At 44.0% G+C, this 21,880-nt stretch overlaps 1 protein-coding gene across 1 annotated transcript in view; it reads right to left on the reverse strand.

Annotated features, from left to right (window-relative positions):
• The window catches only part of LOC110499533 (slit homolog 1 protein), a 188,317-nt gene that overhangs the window by 36,101 nt on the left and 130,336 nt on the right, over window positions 1–21,880 (reverse strand). The window contains exons 11-24 of the mRNA XM_036956210.2: window positions 21,606–21,677; window positions 21,433–21,504; window positions 20,488–20,631; window positions 18,983–19,146; window positions 15,383–15,406; window positions 12,939–13,083; window positions 12,544–12,618; window positions 11,768–11,911; window positions 11,317–11,460; window positions 8,980–9,146; window positions 5,002–5,134; window positions 3,657–3,725; window positions 2,994–3,065; window positions 1,522–1,593 (exon numbers count right to left, since the gene is read on the reverse strand). Of these exons, the coding sequence (XP_036812105.2) occupies window positions 1,522–1,593; window positions 2,994–3,065; window positions 3,657–3,725; window positions 5,002–5,134; window positions 8,980–9,146; window positions 11,317–11,460; window positions 11,768–11,911; window positions 12,544–12,618; window positions 12,939–13,083; window positions 15,383–15,406; window positions 18,983–19,146; window positions 20,488–20,631; window positions 21,433–21,504; window positions 21,606–21,677 (1,497 nt within the window). The remainder of the gene's footprint in view (window positions 1–1,521; window positions 1,594–2,993; window positions 3,066–3,656; window positions 3,726–5,001; window positions 5,135–8,979; window positions 9,147–11,316; window positions 11,461–11,767; window positions 11,912–12,543; window positions 12,619–12,938; window positions 13,084–15,382; window positions 15,407–18,982; window positions 19,147–20,487; window positions 20,632–21,432; window positions 21,505–21,605; window positions 21,678–21,880) is intronic.

The raw sequence follows: 21,880 nt of genomic DNA on the forward strand, positions 1-21,880 counted from the left end.
CTTGAGGCTTAAATACTTGATGACTGCGTTAGCTCCCTGATAAGTAACCTTGGCTTGGAGACTGCATTAGCTCAACGATAAGTAACCTTGGCTTGGAGACTGCATTAGCTCCCTGATAAGTAACCTTGGCTTGGAGACTGCATTAGCTCCCTGATAAGTAACCTTGGCTTGGAGACTGCATTAGCTCCTTGATAAGTAACCTTGGCTTGGAGACTGCATTAGCTCCCTGATAAGTAACCTTGGCTTGGAGACTGCATTAGCTCCCTGATAAGTAACCTTGGCTTGGAGACTGCATTAGCTCCCTGATAAGTAACCTTGGCTTGGAGACTGCATTAGCTCCCTGATAAGTAACCTTGGCTTGGAGACTGCATTAGCTCCCTGATAAGTAACCTTGGCTTGGAGACTGCATTAGCTCCCTGATAAGTAACCTTGGCTTGGAGACTGCATTAGCTCCCTGATAAGTAACCTTGGCTTGGAGACTGCATTAGCTCCCTGATAAGTAACCTTGGCTTGGAGACTGCATTAGCTCCCTGATAAGTAACCTTGGCTTGGAGACTGCATTAGCTCCCTGATAAGTAACCTTGGCTTGGAGACTGCATTAGCTCCCTGATAAGTAACCTTGGCTTGGAGACTGCATTAGCTCCCTGATAAGTAACCTTGGCTTGGAGACTGCATTAGCTCCTTGATAAGTAACCTTGGCTTGGAGACTGCATTAGCTCAACGATAAGTAACCTTGGCTTGGAGACTGCATTAGCTCCCTGATAAGTAACCTTGGCTTGGAGACTGCATTAGCTCCCTGATAAGTAACCTTGGCTTGGAGACTGCATTAGCTCCCTGATAAGTAACCTTGGCTTGGAGACTGCATTAGCTCCTTGATAAGTAACCTTGGCTTGGAGACTGCATTAGCTCCCTGATAAGTAACCTTGGCTTGGAGACTGCATTAGCTCCTTGATAAGTAACCTTGGCTTGGAGACTGCATTAGCTCCCTGATAAGTAACCTTGGCTTGGAGACTGCATTAGCTCCCTGATAAGTAACCTTGGCTTGGAGACTGCATTAGCTCAACGATAAGTAACCTTGGCTTGGAGACTGCATTAGCTCCCTGATAAGTAACCTTGGCTTGGAGACTGCATTAGCTCCCTGATAAGTAACCTTGGCTTGGAGACTGCATTAGCTCCCTGATAAGTAACCTTGGCTTGGAGACTGCATTAGCTCCCTGATAAGTAACCTTGGCTTGGAGACTGCATTAGCTCCCTGATAAGTAACCTTGGCTTGGAGACTGCATTAGCTCCTTGATAAGTAAGCTTAGCATGAGGCTTGAATATTTGCATTAGCTTCCTGAGAAGTAACCTTGGCTTGAGACTTGACACACACACACACACACACACACACACACACACACACACACACACACACACACACACACACACACACACACACACACACACACATACACACACACACACGGATACACACACACACGGATACACACTCACACAGATAGGATAGGAGAATGTGCTCACAGTAGTCGAAGGGAGCGCAGTCCACCAAAGGCCAGACTGGGAATGCAGCGCAGAGAGTTATAACTCAGGATCCTAGAATGATAAGAAACAGGCAGTACACCTTAACATATATCCCTTCTGTTATAACTCAGGATCCTAGAATGTTATATAAGAAACAGGCAGTACACCTTAACATATATCCCTCCTGTTATAACTCAGGATCCTAGAATGTTATATAAGAAACAGGCAGTACACCTTAACATATATCCCTCCTGTTATAACTCAGGATCCTAGAATGTTATATAAGAAACAGGCAGTACACATTAACATATATCCCTCCTGTTATAACTCAGGATCCTAGAATGATAAGAAACAGGCAGTACACCTTAACATATATCCCTCCTGTTATAACTCAGGATCCTAGAATGATAAGAAACAGGCAGTACACCTTAACATATATCCCTCCTGTTATAACTCAGGATCCTAGAATGTTATATAAGAATGGCAGTACACCTTAACATATATCCCTCCTGTTATAACTCAGGATCATAGAATGATAAGAAACAGGCAGTACACCTTAACATATATCCCTTCTGTTATAACACATCCTAGAAAACTACAGAGTTGTTTTGTTGTGTTCAATGCGCTCATAGGTGGACAGGTGGACAGGTGGACAGGTGTGGACAGGTAGACAGGTGAGGACAGGTGGACAGGTGGACAGGTGGACAGGTGGACAGGTGGACAGGTAAACAGGTAGACAGGTAGACAGGTGGACAGGTGGACAGGAGGGGACAGGTGGACAGGTGGACAGGTAGACAGGTGTGGACAGGTGGACAGGTGGACAGGTGGACAGGTAGACAGGTAGACAGGTGGACAGGTGGACAGGTGTGGACAGGTGGACAGGTGGACAGGTGGACAGGTGGACAGGTAGACAGGTGGACAGGTGGACAGGTGGACAGGTGTGGACAGGTGGACAGGTGGACAGGTGGACAGGTGGACAGGTAAACAGGTAGACAGGTGGACAGGTGGACAGGTGGGACAGGTGGACAGGTAGACAGGTGGACAGGTAGACAGGTGGACAGGTGGACAGTTGTGGACAGGTGGACAGGTGGACAGGTGGACAGGTAAACAGGTAGACAGGTGGACAGGTGGACAGGTGGGGACAGGTGGACAGGTGAACAGGTGGACAGGTGGACAGGTGGACAGGTGGACAGGTAAACAGGTAGACAGGTGGACAGGTGGACAGGTGGGACAGGTGAGCAGGTAGACAGGTGGACAGGTAGACAGGTGGACAGGTGGACAGTTGTGGACAGGTTGACAGGTGGACAGGTGGACAGGTAAACAGGTAGACAGGTGGACAGGTGAACAGGTGGACAGGTGGACAGGTGGACAGGTGGACAGGTAGACAGGTAGACAGGTGGACAGGTGGACAGGTAAACAGGTGGACAGATGGACAGGTGGGCAGGTGGACAGGTAAACGGATCAGTGCTTACAGTGTGGTGAGCTGACTCATGTTGGAGAATGAAGAGATGGTGAGAGAGTTGATCTTGTTGTTACTAAGGTCTCTAAAAGGACACAGAACACACTGTTAAATCACACACTGTAGGGCTACCACCCATGAAGTGTCATTCCTTATGTTGTAAAATACATTTCACCAAAAAAAATATGATTGTTCATGATGTGAACTGTTCAGTGGGGTCTTTCTCTACCATATCGTTAACATTGTGTCTAAAAAGTTGGATTTTGTAACATCTGATAGTAAGCACCGAGCTCTGTTGAGAGCTGAATTGAAAATAAAAAGCTTGTTTTATGTCCTCCGGATTGGAGAAGAAAGAAGTTCAACAGTGTACCTGTCAGTTAGCCACAGTTCTCCTACAGTATCCAGCCTAGCTGACGCAATTATATTACCCAGAGTTTCTACCCCTTTCTTTCTCTGGCCTCCATTGAATTAGTCCCCCTAATTCTGGCCATCCTACAAGGGTAAACACTTTTGAAGTGATTACGATGGAGACACAAGGGGTGGACCACTGTTCTTTTAGAGTAACATGTGACATATTATTTTACCCATCAGTCAAAAGATGCTTTTTGATTGGACAGGGTACACACTGCCAAATAACACCAGGTAACATCAAGGTTGGCCAGGTAGACACACTCACACTAACTGGAGGTATTTAAAGTAAGAAAGCTCTTTTGGCACCATGCCAAACTGGTTCCCATCCAGATACCTGTGGAGAGACAGACAGATATTCAGAGTTTAATACTTGTGTAAAATGGCAGCATTCAGAGCCCAGGTCTTTCTAAGGCCACAGAGAGAGAAAGGCCAGACCACGAACCCTAACAACCCCTGTCAGATAGTAACACTGTCCCACCACCCCCCCCACCCCACCCACCCCTCTCTATCCATCTCCTCCTTCCCTCCCCCTACACCTCCCATGACTACCCTCCCTCCCTCCCTCCCTCCCTCCCTCCCTCCCTCCCTCCCTCCCTCCCTCCCTCCCTCCCTCCCTCCCTCCCTCCCTCCCTCCCATCTATATATCCTCCTCCTTCCCTACCCCCTCCCCTCCCTCCCCCACCCCTCTCTATCTATCTCCCCCATCCCTCTCTATCTCCCTCCCCCCACCCCTCTCTATCTATCTCCCCCACTCTCTCTATCCATCTCCCTCTCTCCCCCTACCCCTCTCTATCTATCTATCTATCTATCTATCTATCTATCTATCTATCTATCTATCTATCTATCTATCTATCTATCTATCTATCTATCTATCTATCTATCTATCTATCTATCTATCTATCTATCTATCTATCTAATCTATCTATCTATCTATCTATCTATCTATCTATCTATCTATCTATCTATCTATCTATCTATCTCCCTCCCCCCACCCCTCTCTATCTATCTCCTCCTTCCCTCCCCTCCCTCCCTCACCCCTCTTTATCTATCTCCCCTCCCCTCTATCTATCTCCCCCTTCCCTCCCTCCCTCCCTCCCCCACCCCTCTGTATCTATCTATCTCCCCCTTCCCTCCCTCCCCTCCCTCCCCCACCCCTCTCTATCTAGCTCCCGTTTCCCTCCACTATCTCCCCCCCTACCTCCCCCCAACCCTCTCTATCTATCTCCAGACCCATCCCAACAAAACCTGCTCATTAAAATGTTCTCTTGCTGCTGTGGATCTCTCTCTCACACACACACACACACACACACACACACACACACACACACACACACACAGTTCTTGGCTATCGTAGTTGGAGTGACATCAGTATTAGGCCTGGAGGCCTCTGTGAGTAGAGAGGAATGTCTGAGAGAAGAACTATAATGTTTATTCTCTCTCTCTCCCTCTCTCTCTCTCTCTCTCTTTCTATTTCTTTCTTTCTCCTCTCTCCATCTTTCTTCTGTGTTAAGTCCATTGCTACGATCTGCTCATGTCCATAAAATTCCACCTGATTGTATCATAAAACATTCTTATGATTGAAATATTTGATGTACTGAGGAGGAACTCACAATTCAGTGACGTTTCTGGGGATGCCTTTGGGCAGCGCACGGAGGTGATTGTTACTGCAGCGTACCACAGTCTCCAGACATGTACACTCACTGGGACACTGAGGCCTGGGCACACAGCTCATCTCCTCCACTCCTGGAGAGAGACAGAGGGAGAAGGCAGGTTTGATTATTCATCTAGCAAGAGAAATTGAATAGCGGAAACGAGGAAAAGAGAGGTTAAATAGAGAGAACAGAGAGGTTAAATAGAGAGAACAGAGAGGTTAGATAGAGAGAACAGAGAGGTTCGATAGAGAGAACAGAGAGGTTAAATAGAGAGAAAAACAGAGGTTAGATAGAGAGAACATATTAAATGAGAAGTTAGATAGAGAGAACAGAGAGATTAGATAGAGATGACATATTAAATGAGAGGTTAGATAGAGAGAACAGAGAGATGAGATAGAGATGACATTAAATGAGAGGTTATATAGAGAGAACATATTAAATGAGAGATAGAGAGAACATATTAAATGAGAGATTAGACAGAGAGAACATTTTAAATGAGAGATTAGATAGAGATTACATATTAAATGAGAGATTAGATAGAGATGACATATTAAATGAGAGATTAAATAGAGAGAAAGTTTTAAATTAGAGATTAGACAGAGATGACATATTAAATGAGAGATTAGATAGAGATTACATATTAAATGAGAGATTAGATAGAGATGACATTTTAAATGAGAGATTAGATAGAGAGAACATATTAAATGAGAGATTAGATAGATTTGATATTAAATGAGAGATTCGATAGAGATGACATATTAAATGAGAGATTAGATAGAGATGACATTAAATGAGAGATTAGATAGAGATTACATATTAAATGAGAGATTAGATAGAGATGACATATTAAATGAGAGATTAGATAGAGATGACATATTAAATGAGAGATTAGATAGAGATGACATATTAAATGAGAGATTAGATAGAGATGACATTACATGAGAGATTAGATAGAGATTACATATTTAATAAGAGATTAGATAGAGATGACATATTAAATGAGAGATTAGATAGAGATTACATATTAAATGAGAGATTAGATAGAGATGACATTACATGAGAGATTAGATAGAGATTACATATTTAATAAGAGATTAGATAGAGATGACATATTAAATGAGAGATTAGATAGAGATGACATATTAAATGAGAGATTAGATAGAGATGACATATTAAATGAGAGATTAGATAGAGATTACATATTAAATGAGAGATTAGATAGAGATGACATATTAAATGAGAGATTAGATAGAGATGACATATTAAATGAGAGATTAGATAGAGATGACATATTAAATGAGAGATTAGATAGAGATGACATATTAAATGAGAGATTAGATAGAGATGACATATTAAATGAGAGATTAGATAGAGATTACATATTAAATGAGAGATTAGATAGAAAGAACATATTAAATGAGAGATGAGATAGAGATGACATATTAAATGAGAGATTAGATAGAGATGACATTTTAAATGAGAGATTAGATAGAGAGAACATATTAAATGAGAGATTAGATAGATTTGATATTAAATGAGAGATTAGATAGAGATGACATATTAAATGAGAGATTAGATAGAGATGACATATTAAATGAGAGATTAGATAGAGATTACATATTAAATGAGAGATTAGATAGAGATGACATATTAAATGAGAGATTAGATAGAGATGACATATTAAATGAGAGATTAGATAGAGATGACATATTAAATGAGAGATTAGATAGAGATGACATTACATGAGAGATTAGATAGAGATTACATATTTAATAAGAGATTAGATAGAGATGACATATTAAATGAGAGATTAGATAGAGATTACATATTAAATGAGAGATTAGATAGAGATGACATTACATGAGAGATTAGATAGAGATTACATATTTAATAAGAGATTAGATAGAGATGACATATTAAATGAGAGATTAGATAGAGATGACATATTAAATGAGAGATTAGATAGAGATGACATATTAAATGAGAGATTAGATAGAGATGACATATTAAATGAGAGATTAGATAGAGATGACATATTAAATGAGAGATTAGATAGAGATGACATATTAAATGAGAGATTAGATAGAGATGACATATTAAATGAGAGATTAGATAGAGATGACATATTAAATGAGAGATTAGATAGAGATGACATATTAAATGAGAGATTAGATAGAGATGACATATTAAATGAGAGATTAGATAGAGATGATAGTGTAAAGCTGCAGAGACAAAGACAGACCTAGTATTCGTTCTCAGTAGGAAGCAGATTCACTGATCAATACAGCTAACAGCTCAATAACACTCAGCCAGCATTGACTTCAGGCATAGGTACGTGCTGAGTGTGTGTGTGTGTCATAAGAATCGATCAGAGACATAGGTACGACTGAGTGTGTTTATGTGTGTGTTTGTGTGTATGTCATAAGAATCGATCGGAGACATAGGTACGACTGAGTGTGTGTATGTGTGTGTTTGTGTGTCATACCCCCGCCGTGGGGCGGCAGGGTAGCCTAGTGGTTAGAGCGTTGGACTAGTAACCGCAAGGTTGCAAGTTCGAATCGCCGAGCTGACAAGGTACAAATCTGTCGTTCTGCCCCTGTGACATACACACAAACCCACTGTTCCTAGGCCGTCATTGAAAATAAGAATTTGTTCTTAACTGACTTGCCTAGTAGAATAAAGGTAAAATAAAAACATAAAAATAAGATTCAATCAGAGACATAGGTACGGCTGAGGGTGTGTTTGTGTGTGTGTGTGTGTGTCATAAGAATCGATCAGAGACATAGGTACGGCTGAGGGTGTGTTTGTGTGTGTGTGTGTGTGTGTGTGTGTCATAAGAATCGATCAGAGACATAGGTACGGCTGAGGGTGTGTTTGTGTGTGTGTGTGTGTGTGTGTGTGTCATAAGAATCGATCAGAGACATAGGTACGGCTGAGGGTGTGTTTGTGTGTGTGTGTGTGTGTGTCATAAGAATCGATCAGAGACATAGGGTGAAATCGCTTGGTAAACAAAATAATAAAATACATTTACAAAGACAGTTGATACCTAGAGTCACGTTCAACCGCCTTTTGACTTTGAAAGAAAGAGGAGTGAGATATTGTGAAGCATGTTCTATCAGTCCAGTACCAGCTGGTTAACTTACCTCCCACACAATGAGGGCCATCAATAGATCACTAACATACCTCCCACACAATGAGGGCCATCAATAAATCACTAACTTACCTCCCACACAACGAGGGCCAACAATAGATCACTAACATACTTCCCACACAACGAGGGCCATCAATAAATCACTAACTTACCTCCCACACAACGAGGGCCAACAATAGATCACTAACATACTTCCCACACAACGAGGGCCATCAATAAATCACTAACATACCTCCCACACAACGAGGGCCATCAATAGATCACTAACATACCTCCCACACAACGAGGGCCAACAATATTTCACTAACATACCTCCCACACAATGAGGGCCAACAATAGATCATTAACATACCTCCCACACAATGAGGGCCAACAATAGATCATTAACATACCTCCCACACAATGAGGGCCAACAATAGATCACTAACATACCTCCCACACAATGAGGGCCATCAATAGATCACTAACATACCTCCCACACAATGAGGGCCATCAATAGATCCTTATCTCTATCTTTAAGGGACAGTGCTTCCCCCTCTCCCCCCACAAAAAACCCCAGATGCTTTGACAACTCAAAAGGGGTAGATCTCTTTCTGTATATTGTGCTACAATCTGCGGTCTTCAGTCCCAAATGTCTTGAAGCAGTTGTATGAGTGAAACCCGTAACTCCCATCAAGGCAGAACTGTGTGTGCTAGACAGTGTGAGGCAGAACTGTGTGTGCTAGAGAGTGTGAGGCAGAACTGTGTGTGCTAGAGAGTGTGTGTGTGTTTCGACCCAAACTCACCCTCTTCACAGCGGAAGTCAGGCAGTGCCACGTCCTGTAGTGGGATCTCTTTGAGGAAGGCGGGGCGCTGGCATCGAGGGTTGCCCGTGACGATCTTTCTGCTTCTCAGCCAATCACCAAGCCAGGCCAGACGACAGTCACAGTTGAAGGAGTTAGCCAGGAGGTTACTGATGGAAAGAGAGAGTTAGACTTAACAATTACACCAATTAAGTGTGTGTGTGTGTGTGTGTGTGTGTGTGTGTGTGTGTGTGTGTGTGTGTGTGTGTGAAGGTGTGAAGGTGTAGGTGTGTGTGTGAAGGTGTGTGTGTGTGTAGGTGTGTTAGAGCCCTGCATCGGGTGAAAATTCAGCTGTTGTGTAGAATGAAACCATTATTTCAACCCGTGGTTCAGCTCACAGTTCAGAACAATTACACTGCGGGTCGGAAACATTTGCAATCAATTTTTTTACAGGAACTTGTTGTGTTGCGAAATCCATTCAGTGAGTGGCGAGGCAGACATAGGCTACCAGCCACGCAGAGAAGCCATGTCCATACGGGGCACAGGGGCACGTGCCCCCTCAGATTAATGCTGATTAATATATTGTATTTAAAAATATATATTTGTTGCTGTACTAGCCACCTAGCCATTTTCTGAAGTTGTCTTTAGCTAGCCCAGATAGGTTCCCAATCTCCCAACCTCATAACTAGCTACCAAGAAGCCATTTCACGCTATCAATCAAGATAGAGTAGCTAGCTTGTCTATCTATCTTAGCTGGCATGCCTGCTGGCAAGGTTGGTAGAAGAACAATTCATTACTAAACGTACTGAATAAGACTCACATTTCTTTCAATCTTTTACCCAGATTTTAGCAGAGACGCAGGGGAATGCAGTGCATTCAGAAAGTATTCAGACCCCTTGACATTCAGAGACTTGTCCCGAAGCCACTCCTGCATTGTCTTGGCTGTGTGCTTAGGGTCATTGTCCTGTTGGAAGGTAAATCTTAGCCCCAGTCTGAGGTCCTGAGTGCTCTGGAGCAGGTTTTCATCCAGGATCTCTCTGTACTTTGCTCTGTTCATCTTTCCCTTGATCCTGATTAGTCTCCTGGTCCCTGTCGCTGAAAAACATCCCCAAAGCATGATACTGCCATCACCATGCTTACTCGTAGGGATGGTGCCAGGTTTCCTCCAGACATGATGTTAGGCATTCAGGCCTAAGAGTTCAATCTTTGTTTCATCAGACCAGAGAATATTGTTTCTCGTGGTCTGAGAGTCTTTAGGTGCATTTTGGCACACTCCAAGGTGGCTGTCTTATGCCTATTACTGAGGAGTGGCTTCCGTTTGGCCACGCTATAATAAAGGCCTGTTTGGTGGAGTGCTGCAGAGATGGTTGTCCTTCTGGAAGGTTCTCCCATCCCCACAGAGGAACTTCCATTTAAGAATGATGGAGGCCTCTGTGTTCTTGGGTATCTTCAATGCTGCAGACATTTTTTGGTACCCTTCCCCAGATCTGTGCCTCGACACAATCCTGTCTCGGAACTCTTCGGACAATTAATTTGACCTCTTGTCCAATCAATTGAATTTACCACATGTGGACTCCAATCAAGTCGTAGAAACTGCTCATGGATAGTCAATGGAAACAGGATGTACCTGAGCTCAATTTTGAGTCCCATAGAAAGGGTCTGAATACAGGTAAATTAATTATTTCTGTTTTTTATTTTGTCTAAAAACCTGTTTTCACTTTGTCGTTAAGGGATATTGTGTGTAGATTGACGAGGATAAATCATTATTTAATCCATTTTAGAATAAGGCTGTAACGTAACAAAATGTGGACATATTCAAGGGATCTGAAAACTTCCAGTCAGGAGGATACAGACAGCTCAGGAGGTGTGCTTAGACATGCAGAAAAAAGAAAAGATTTCACATAGAATGTAATGTAATGATTATGGCTCTAGATTGCATTTAAAAAGGGTTTCAAGAGTTTGAAAAATGGATGGGGAGCCTTAAGTTGGGTAGTCTACTAAATAAATGTATCCTATGTTTGCAGCCTGTATTCAATTCTGGGAATGGTTTATTTAAGTTTGAATTAGGCCTGAAATATTTGATTATCTTAACACTATTTCATGTAAAGGTATTTTTTTGTCATGTCGGCTACAGGCTTTTATTAGGTAAGAAGGCTAATTAGAAGACTATTTTTCTCAAAGCGATTTGAGTAACGCATCGCATTGTGAAAATAAAAATATATTTGGCAGTCATTTTCTCCAAATGATGAATAGACATGCAATATGGCGGGTAGGACTCTGAAAAACGGACCCGTGCAGGACTTTAGTGTGTGTGAGTGCCCACGTGTTTGTGTGTCTTACAGTGTAGACAGTGTCTGCAGGGTGTCGAAGGCTCCAGGGGTGATGGTAGTTAGCTGGTTGTCATAGAGAGACAACAGGCGAACGTTGTGCAGGCCGGTGAAGCTGTTGTTATGGATACATCTGATCTTGTTGTTCCTCAACATTCTGGAATAGAGAAAACTGCTTAATTGGCATATATCCCATATGAATTGACAAGAAGTGTATTGAAATGTTCCTAATATGAAATATTAGGAGGAAGATACAGTGTTGGAAAAGGAGGATTTGGATGATGTATTGTGGGTGTTAATACATGAGTAGTCTCTTTCCACAGCCGCTGTGTGGACTTCCACAATTCTGCCAAGCAAGACTAGTGCATTAAGCGTCAGTGCATGATGGTTCTCATCCATGCATGCATGAGTGTGTGTGTGTGTGTGTGTGTGTGTGTGTGTCTCTGCATGTGTGTGTGACTCACAACATGCGTAGTCCATCCAGTCCCTTGAACATTCCGCTGCGGACAGAATCCAGCTGATTGGCTGAAAGATGGAGCTCGTTGACAGACCCCGCCCCCTCAAACGTCCCATCCTCGATCTCCGTGATCTTATTGTTGCTAAGGTTACTGGGAATAAATAAATAATGGTGATTAAAGAAAGATGAAAAAATACTTCAGTGAACTTCTTAACTTTTTTTTGGTAGCAGCAGTGAGACATTAGCCTTGGTACCAGTCTGTTAGCTAACACTGCACTCCTTGTATTCCACTCCTTATATTCCACTCCTTATATTCCACTCCTTATATTCCACTCCTTGTATTCCACTCCTTGTATTCCACTCCTTGTATTCCACTCCTTATATTCCACTCCTTATATTCCACTCCTTGTATTCCACTCCTTTCATTCCACTCCTGGTATTCCACTCCTTGTATTCCACTCCTTATATTCCACTCCTTATATTCCACTCCTTATATTCCACTCCTTGTATTCCACTCCTTTCATTCCACTCCTGGTATTCCACTCCTTGTATTCCACTCCTTATATTCCACTCCTTATATTCCACTCCTTATATTCCACTCCTTGTATTCCACTCCTTTCATTCCACTCCTGGTATTCCACTCCTTGTATTCCACTCCTTATATTCCACTCCCTATATTCCACTCCTTGTATTCCACTGCTTGTACTTGTGGCTAAACAGACTGGTAGCTAGACTAGTGAGACATTTCTGTCTACTTCATTCATAACATAAACCACAACGTACATGTTGTTGAGCTGGGAGAGGGCCTTGAAGACTCCTGTAGCCTCCAGTGTAGTGATCTCATTGTTGTTCAGACGACTAGGAAGAGAGAGAGGAGGAAACAGACCATATATGGTTAGAATGAAGCTGACGTTAAATAAACATAGCCATGAATCCTGAAGAATATTCAAACACGTGTGTGTGTGTGTGTGTGTGTGTGTGTGTGTGTGTGTGTGTGTGTGTGTGTGTGTGTGTGTGTGTGTGTCGGTGTGTGTGTGTGTGTGTGTGTGTCGGTGTCGGTGTCGGTGTGTGTGTGTCGGTGTCTGTGTGTGTGTGTGTGTGTGTGTCGGTGTGTGTGTGTGTGTGTGTGTGTGTGTGTGTGTGTGTGTGTGTGTGTGTGTGTGTGTGTGTACTCTTACAGTTCAGTGGTAGAGATAGGGATGTGTTCTGGTATCTTTTTGATTCGGAGGTTGGAGCAGTCCACCACGTTGGACTCACAGCGACATTTAGGAGGACAGACTGGATCACTGTTACACTCATTATTCAGACGGGTGTCCTCGGTGCCTGAGGGCACATAACACACAAACACACACAACCTTTAAAAAAAACTGTACCTGATACACAACAAACACAACACACAGTTTTTAACAAACCTAAATGGACCTGAAACACAAAACACACACGCACAATTGGTATAAACACGTCACACACACAACATATAGAGGTGTCTTTACTACGACTTCATAACTACTAAATGACTGTCGCCCCGTAGCACTCACTTCTGTCATTTGAGAGACTAGTCAAGGATCATATCACCTCTACCTTATCTGTCACCCTAGACCCACACTGCCCTATCCCATCTGGACAACAGAAATGCCTATGATACTCCTCTCCTCTCCTCTCCTCTCCTCTCCTCTCCTCTCCTCTCCTCTCCTCTCCTCTCCTCTCCTCTCCTCTCCTCTCCTCTCCTCTCCCTCCTTCCTTCCTTCCTTCCCTCCCTCCCTCCCTCCCTCCCTCCCATCTCTCTCCTCTCCCTCTCTGTCTATGAAAAGAGGTGTACATACCAGAAAGCCTGGAGCCGGTTATATCAATAATTGATACACACTAGCAGCCACTTAATGTATGTGTGTGTCTATGTGTGTGTTTGTCTGTGTGTGTTTCTGTGTGTGTGTGTGTGTGTGTCTATGTGTGTGTCTGTGTGTGTTTCTGTGTGTGTGTGTGTGTGTGTGTGTGTGCGTGCGTGTGTGTGTGTGTGTGTGTGTGTGTGTGTGTGTGTGTGTGTGTGTGTGTGTGTGTGTGTGTGTGTGTGTGTGTGTGTGTGTGTGTGTGTGTCTATGTGTCTGTGTGTATGCGTCTGTGTGTATGTCTGTCTATGTGTTTGTGTGTGTGTGTGTTTGTGTGTCTGTCTCACTCAGAGAGGATAGCCCAATGTTTGTTAGTTAGTCATCTGTGTCCCGTGTTCCGTAGCGCTCGCACGCTCCGCTCCACCCCTAAGTGAAGTTTAGGGATGATGTCATCGTGCCCCTGTAAAGAGTAGAGCCCCCAGAGCCACAGACAGAGGCTTCAACTCAATACGCTCGGAAAGTGGAGACGTCGTAGAATGTTAAAAGGTTAAAAGGTCAAAATTGCTGGAGACACTTTGCCGGTTTGGTGACACCTTTGTGCCTGCTAGGAACGAGATTTGAGATGGCTAATTGGTGGTAAATAAGTGAATTGTTTCACCTCACAGTTAGCCAATTCAAACTGTTTACAGTCACTTCTTCACCATTCTGCTAGCTACAGAAGCACTGCCGTGTCAAAAATAACCTGACTCCAAAAATGACAGGTGTCTCAAGCTGTGTTTGTATTTGACCACTGTGACGTGCATCCATGCATACTCACTAACTATGGGTATAGACAAATATTTCTCTCCTCATCTCCTTTCCTTCATCCCAATAGACTAGCTTAGCTTCCTCTCCTCATCTCCTGAGGCTGTCTCAGTGAGAACAGTTGTGACTGAGACATGTTGTTCCATGTGTTCTGCTTCTACAATACAGCCTTATTGGTCTCTTTTGGACTCTGAGACAAACAGCTCAGACAGACAGGAAGTCCTGTACTGATGATGACTGAAGTCTAATGACGCTCATTACACTGTGCTGTGGACGACACACACACACACACACACACACAGGCGATGAGTGAAGTCTAATAATGCTTATTACAGAGCGAAGTGGATGAACGGAAGTAAATGTAATTTCCTGCTACACAGGAAGCAATGAAAGTTTCAGGATGTTCTTTGATCTAGCAGAGTGACTTATCTTTCACTGAGACACGAGGACTGATAGATAGTGGGGGAGGGAGAGAGAAAGCGAGAGAGAGGGAATGAGAGAGAATGAGGGAAAGAGAAAGGGAGGTAGGGAGATAGCAAGGTGGAGTTTGTTGGGAAGAAAGTTGTCTGCCAGTACAGAGACTGAATGTTAGTAGTCTACAGTATATTCCACAGTCCAATTATTCACAGAATATAACATGCCATTCCAGTGTTTTTGTGAGTATTTGTCATACATTTTTTGAAGAGGACAGATTTAGTATTAAGCTTTCATATTGTATTTCATTCATGTCACCTGCCAATGACAGCCCAGTGTCTTTCTCAAAGATGCGCGCACACACACACACACACGCGCGCGCGCACGCGCAGAGCTGAGCTGAGGCAGAGGGCCAGACAAAGAAGCACACATGACTTACGGTAAAACACAAACCACAAGAGTTAACCCATTCCAGTTAGACGGAGAAAGAGATAGAGAAGAGGGGAACTACAGAATGAATGGAGGGATGGAGAGGTGAATAGCGAGGGAGATGTGTAAAAGCGTGAACACAAGCTACTCACCAGGGATGAAGTATTGTTCCTTGGCTGTGATGGAAACAAGAGAGAAGCAATGATGTCAGTCAACACAGATATACATTCTCACATACACTACATGGGCAAAAGTATGTGGACATACATATGTGGACATTAGTGGATTCGGGTATATTACCCACACCCACTACTGACACGTGTATAACATCAAGCACACAGCCATGCAATCTCCATAGACAAACATGGGAAGTAGAATGGCCGTATTAAAAAGTTCAGTGACTTTCAATGTGGCACCGCCATAGGATGCCACCTTCCCAACAAGTCAGTTGGGATCCCTGAGTGCTATAGTATGTAGAGCATTAAAATCATCTGTCATCGGTTGTGACACTCACTACCAAGTTCCAAACTACCTCTGGAAGCAACAGTAGCACAAGAACTGTTCGTCGGGAGCTTCATGAAATGGGTTTCCATGACCAAGTAGTCGCACACAAGCCTAAGATCACAATGCGCAATGTCGCCATTGGACTCTTGAGCAGTGGAAACGCATTCTCTGGAGTGATGAATCTTGCTTCACCATCTGGCAGTCCAACGGACAAGTCTGAGTTTGGAGAACGCTACCTGAGAACGCTAATGCTAACTGTAAAGTTTGGTGGTGGAGGAATAATGGTCTGGGGCTGTTTTCATGGTTTAGGCTCCTTAGTTTGATTGAAGGGAAATCTTAACACTACAGCATACTATGACATTTGAGACGATTCTGTGCTTCCAACTTTGTGTGCAACAGTTTGGGGAAGGGCCTTTCCTGTTTCAGCATGGCAATGCCACAGTGCACAAAGTGAGGTCCAGGAGGGGGAAGAGAGAGAGAGAGAGAGAAAGAAAGAGAAAGAGAGAGAGAGAGAGAGAGAGAGAGAGAGAGAGAGAGAGAGAGAGAGAACATGATGACTCACCATGGCTAGGCAGATGACAATGCTAGATTGTAAACCAGCGAGAGTAGTGTGTGGAGAGAGGAGTGCCAGGCTGCCTATCCCGCTGCTCTAACACAGTATACTGGCAGAGAGACACACACAGCGAGGCAGAAACACTATACTGTACCCTATGGGTGCCAGAGACAGGAAGGGCCAAGGGGGTGGGAGGGAGGTGAGGAGTGAATATAGTAAAGGGTGGGAATGGGGAATGGACAGGGGAAGTGAGGGGGATCAGGGAGGTGAGGAGTGAATATAGTAAAGGGTGGGAATGGGGAATGGGCAGGGGAAGGGAGGGGGATCAGGGAGGTGGGGAGTGAATATAGTAAAGGGTGGGAATGGGGAATGGGCAGGGGAAGTGAGGGGGATCAGGGAGGTGGGGAGTGAATATAGTAAAGGGTGGGAATGGGGAATGTGCAGGGGAAGTGAGGGGGATCAGGGAGATGAGGAGTGAATATAGTAAAGGGTGGGAATGGGGAATGGGCAGGGGAAGTGAGGGGGATCAGGGAGATGAGGAGTGAATATAGTAAAGGGTGGGAATGGGGAATGGGCAGGGGAAGTGAGGGGGATCAGGGAGGTGAGGAGTGAATATAGTAAAGGGTGGGTGGGAGTGCAGGAGAGTAAAACCCACTATGCCTGACAGACAGAGGAAAGGGCCTGGAGGTAGGGAGAATTGGGGAAGGGGGAGAGGAAGGATGATGGGCAGAGTGGGGGCAGGGGTATTTGAAATTGGCATTTGAAGTGAGGTACTGTAGTAGGCAGAGGGCTTGAGGAATTGGACACGGGCAGAAACCCTAGCTACAGCGCCAGCCTTACCCAGCGATGCCAGCTCTTTGTGGTGTACTGTGAAACCAGACTCACTGTGTGCTAATGTGCTATAAAACCTGCTAGAGGAGAGAGGGATGGAGGGAGGGATAAAGGATCAACAACTAAACTAAAACCCTCGGCTAGGGATAAAGGATCAACAACTATATTAAAACCTCCGGCTAGGGATAAAGGATCAACAACTATATTAAAACCCCCGGCTAGGGATAAAGGATCAACAACTATATTAAGACCCTCGGCTAGGGATAAAGGATCAACAACTATATTAAAACCCTTGGCTAGGGATAAAGGATCAACAACTATATTAAAACCCTCGGCTAGGGATAAAGGATCAACAACTATATTAAAACCCTCGGCTAGGGATAAAGGATCAACAACTATATTAAAACCCCCGGCTAGGGATAAAGGATCAACAACTATATTAAAACCCTCGGCTAGGGATAAAGGATCAACAACTATATTAAAACCCCCGGCTAGGGATAAAGGATCAACAACTATATTAAAACCCTCGGCTAGGGATAAAGGATCAACAACTATATTAAAACCCCCGGCTAGGGATAAAGGATCAACAACTATATTAAAACCCCCGGCTAGGGATAAAGGATCAACAACTATATTAAAACCCTCGGCTAGGGATAAAGGATCAACAACTATATTAAAACCCTTGGCTAGGGATAAAGGATCAACAACTATATTAAAACCCTCGGCTAGGGATAAAGGATCAACAACTATATTAAAACCCCCGGCTAGGGATAAAGGATCAACAACTATATTAAAACCCTCGGCTAGGGATAAAGGATCAACAACTATATTAAAACCCCCAGCTAGGGATAAAGGATCAACAACTATATTAAAACCCTCGGCTAGGGATAAAGGATCAACAACTATATTAAAACCCTCGGCTAGGGATAAAGGATCAACAACTATATTAAAACCCTCGGCTAGGGATAAAGGATCAACAACTATATTAAAACCCTCGGATAGGGATAAAGGATCAACAACTATATTAAAACCCTCGGCTAGGGATAAAGGATCAACAACTATATTAAAACCCTCGGCTAGGGATAAAGGATCAACAACTATATTAAAACCCCCAGCTAGGGATAAAGGATCAACAACTATATTAAAACCCCCGGCTAGGGATAAAGGATCAACAACTATATTAAAACCCCCGGCTAGGGATAAAGGATTGTTGTTCCTAGGGATAAAGGATCAACAACTATATTAAAACCCCCGGCTAGGGATAAAGGATCAACAACTATATTAAAACCCCCGGCTAGGGATAAAGGATCAACAACTAAACTAAAACCCCCGGCTAGGGATAAAGGATCAACAACTATATTAAAACCCTCGGCTAGGGATAAAGGATCAACAACTAAATTGTTGTGCTGCATCAGATGATGCCGATAAGTCGGAGAGTGAAGGAAAAGCAGCCAACAAGTGCTCAGCATATGTGGAAATTCCTTCAAGACTGTTGGAAAAGCATTCCAGCTGAAGCTGGTTGAGAAAATGCCAAGAGTGTGCAAAGCTGTCATCAAGGCAAAGGATAGTTATTTGAAGAATCTCAAATATAAAATATATTCTGATTTGTTTAACACTTTTTTGATTATACATGATTCCATATGTGTTATTTCATAGTTTTGATGTCTTCACTATTATTCTACAATGTTGAAAATAGTTTTAAAAAATATATATATAAAAACCCTTGAATGAGTAGTGTTCTAAAACTTTTGACCGGTAATATATAAATATATATATAAATATAAATAAGAGAGAGAGAGAGAGAGAGATGAAGAGACAGCCTTAGAGAGAGAGGTTCACTACAGACAGATGCCAGTCCTCCTACCAGAGCAGCGGAACTTCTTGCTCTTGATCTGCCCGATGCGTTTGTTGGCCAGTCGTCTGGGGCTGGCACAACGGGCACCGCTGGTCTCTATGGGGTTGGAGCGCAGGTAGTCTGCCAGCCACTTCATATTACAGTCACAGATAAATGGGTTCTGGGCTAGGTGACTGAAGAGAGAGAGGGTGGAGGGAGGGCGGGAGGGTGAATGGGTGGGGGAGATACGGGGGAGAGAGGAGGGAGGAAATTTCATGTCAGGAATTTAGGGAGGGTAACAAATTCCATCCCAATATAATCTTTGTAAACATTAAATGTTACTGTGTGACATTTTAAAGATGTACATCTGTGTGATTGTGTGTGGCATGGGATCTATGTGGTGGTCATCAAGGCCTATGGCATGGAGATAATGGGATCTATGTGGTGGTCATCAAGGCCTAGGGCATGGAGATAATGGGATCTATGTGGTGGTCATCAAGGCCTAGGGTATGGAGATAATGGGATCTATGTGGTGGTCATCAAGGCCTAGGGTATGGAGATAATGGGATCTATGTGGTGGTCATCAAGGCCTAGGGTATGGAGATAATGGGATCTATGTGGTGGTCATCAAGGCCTAGGGTATGGAGATGATGGGATCTATGTGGTGGTCATCAAGGCCTAGGGTGGACAGTATAAATAGCAGGGACAGGGTAGAGGATATTTGTACTTCTTTTCTCAGGATCCAGGTTCAACAAGAGGCTAGTTATAGACTGGATCTCTGACACCAGTGTGTGTGTGTGTTTGTGTGTGTGTGGCGTGTATGTGTATGTGTGTGTGTGTGTGTGTGTGTGTGTGTGTGTGTGTGTGTGTGTGTGTGTGTGTGTGTGTGTGTGTGTGTGTGTGTGTGTGTGTGTGTGTGTGTGTGTGTGTGTGTGTGTGTGTGTGTATGTATGCTCGTGTGTGTGAACCGTCTACCCTGTTGTCTATTGGGCTCTGGGTGAGAAATGTGTTGTCAGGTGAGCCAAGGGACAACATTATCAATCAACTTCACAGGTGTGTGTGTGTACGTGTGTGTCTGAGTGTTTGTGCGTGCCTATACTTCTTTATATGTGTTATACAACATAACACAATTGCCCTTGCTAAATATAAACTGCTCAAGTCATTCAGTCAAAACCCTACTGCAGTTTGCTGTCAGCGCTGAAAACAGTGTTTCTTAATTAAGGCAGCACTGGCACAAGCTTGATTGGAGGGTGTATTGACTTAATTTTGAATTACCTGAAGGTGTGTGTGTGTTTGAATTTCCTGAGTGTGTGTAATTGTCACGATGATGGATTTACATCTTTCCATTCCTGTGTTATTACGGAGTAAACAGCTGTTTGGCTCATGTTTTATGGTGACAGAGAATAATGTGTGTGTGTGTGTGTGTGTCCACATTCGTGCGTGCATGATTGTGAATGTGTGCACACGTGTGTGTGTGCAAGCGCCCCTGTGTGTGTGTGTGTGTGTGTGTGTGTGTGTGTGTGTGTGTAACTTACAGCGTCTGTATAGCTCTGAGAGAAGCGAAGGTGCCCTTGGCCACAGTCTGTATCTTGTTGTCATACAGAGACAGAAGAGAGAGGTTCTGCAGGTCTGTGAAGGCATTGGCCCGAACACAGTGGATCTTATTAGCATTCAACAACCTGGGACAGGAAGGTAGAGGGAGAGAGAGGGGGGGGGGGGGAGAGAAAGAGAGAGAGAGAGAGAAGGGGGTGGGGGGGAGAGAGAGAGAGAGAAGGGGGTGGGGGGAGAGAGAGAGGGGGGGAGAGAGGGGGGGGGGGAGAGAGAGAGAGACAGAGAGAGAGAAGGGGTTGGGGGGGAGAGAGAGAGAGGGGGGAGAGAAAGAGAGAGAGACAGAGAGAGAGAAGGGGGTGGGGGGGAGAGAGAGAGAGAGAAGGGGGGTGGGGGGAGAGAGAGAGAGAGAGAGAGAGAGAGAAGGGGTTGGGGGGGAGAGAGAGAGAGAGAGAGGGGGGGAAGAGAGAGAGAAAGATAGAAAGAGACACAGAGAGAGGGGGTGGGGAGAGAGAGAGAGAAAGAGAGACAGAGAGAGAGACAGAGAGAGAGAGGGGTTGGGGGAGAGAGAGCGAGAGAGAGAGCAAGAGAGAGAGAGAGGGGGGGAGCGAGAGAGCGAGAGAGAGAGAGAGAGCGAGAGAGGGGGGGGAGAGAGAGAGGGGGTGAGGGGGAGAAAGAGAGAGAGAAAGTTAGAAAGAGACATAGAGATAGAGGGGTAGGAGGGAGAGAGAGCGAGAGAGAGGGGGAGAGAGAGAGAGAGAGAGAGAGAGAGAGGGGAGAGAGAGAGAGAGAGAGAGAGAGAGAGAGAGAGAGAGAGAGAGAGAGAGAGAGAGGGGGAGAAAGAGAGTTTAAAAAAATTAAAAGGGAAATATGTTACTTACGATCATCAATGTAAGCTGAATATTATCAAGGAGTAGCCACTGTGTACTTACAGTAGTTGCAGGGCATATAGTCCATCAAACACTCCTTTGGGAAGCTCCGTAATCTTATTCCCATACAGGACTCTGGAAAATATCAATTGATAAATTAATTAATTAATCAGTGACTCAATCAATCAACAATAAATCAGAAATGCACTTATCCATCAATGGTTATAGTGACTCACAGTGAGTTGAGAGATCTCAGGCCTTGGAAGGCATCAGGAGCTATTTCAGATATCTGGTTATTACTCAGGTCTCTGAAGGGGGGGTGAAAAGGGGGGGGGGGGGGTTAAAGAGGCATTCAATGTGGGAGGTCTTGTCTTCAGCCAGGCCCAACTTTCATACTGTAACTCTAACCCTTAACCCCTAGGACTCAACTAAGTCCTTACAGTACCATTACTTTTTATTCAAGTTTCCATTCTAGAACTTCCTGACGCAGCCATTGATATTCGGACAGAAG

Source organism: Oncorhynchus mykiss, chromosome 20 (genome assembly GCF_057628025.1).
Source record: "Oncorhynchus mykiss isolate SJ-2025 chromosome 20, ASM5762802v1, whole genome shotgun sequence".
Classification (NCBI taxonomy): Eukaryota; Metazoa; Chordata; class Actinopteri; order Salmoniformes; family Salmonidae; genus Oncorhynchus; species Oncorhynchus mykiss.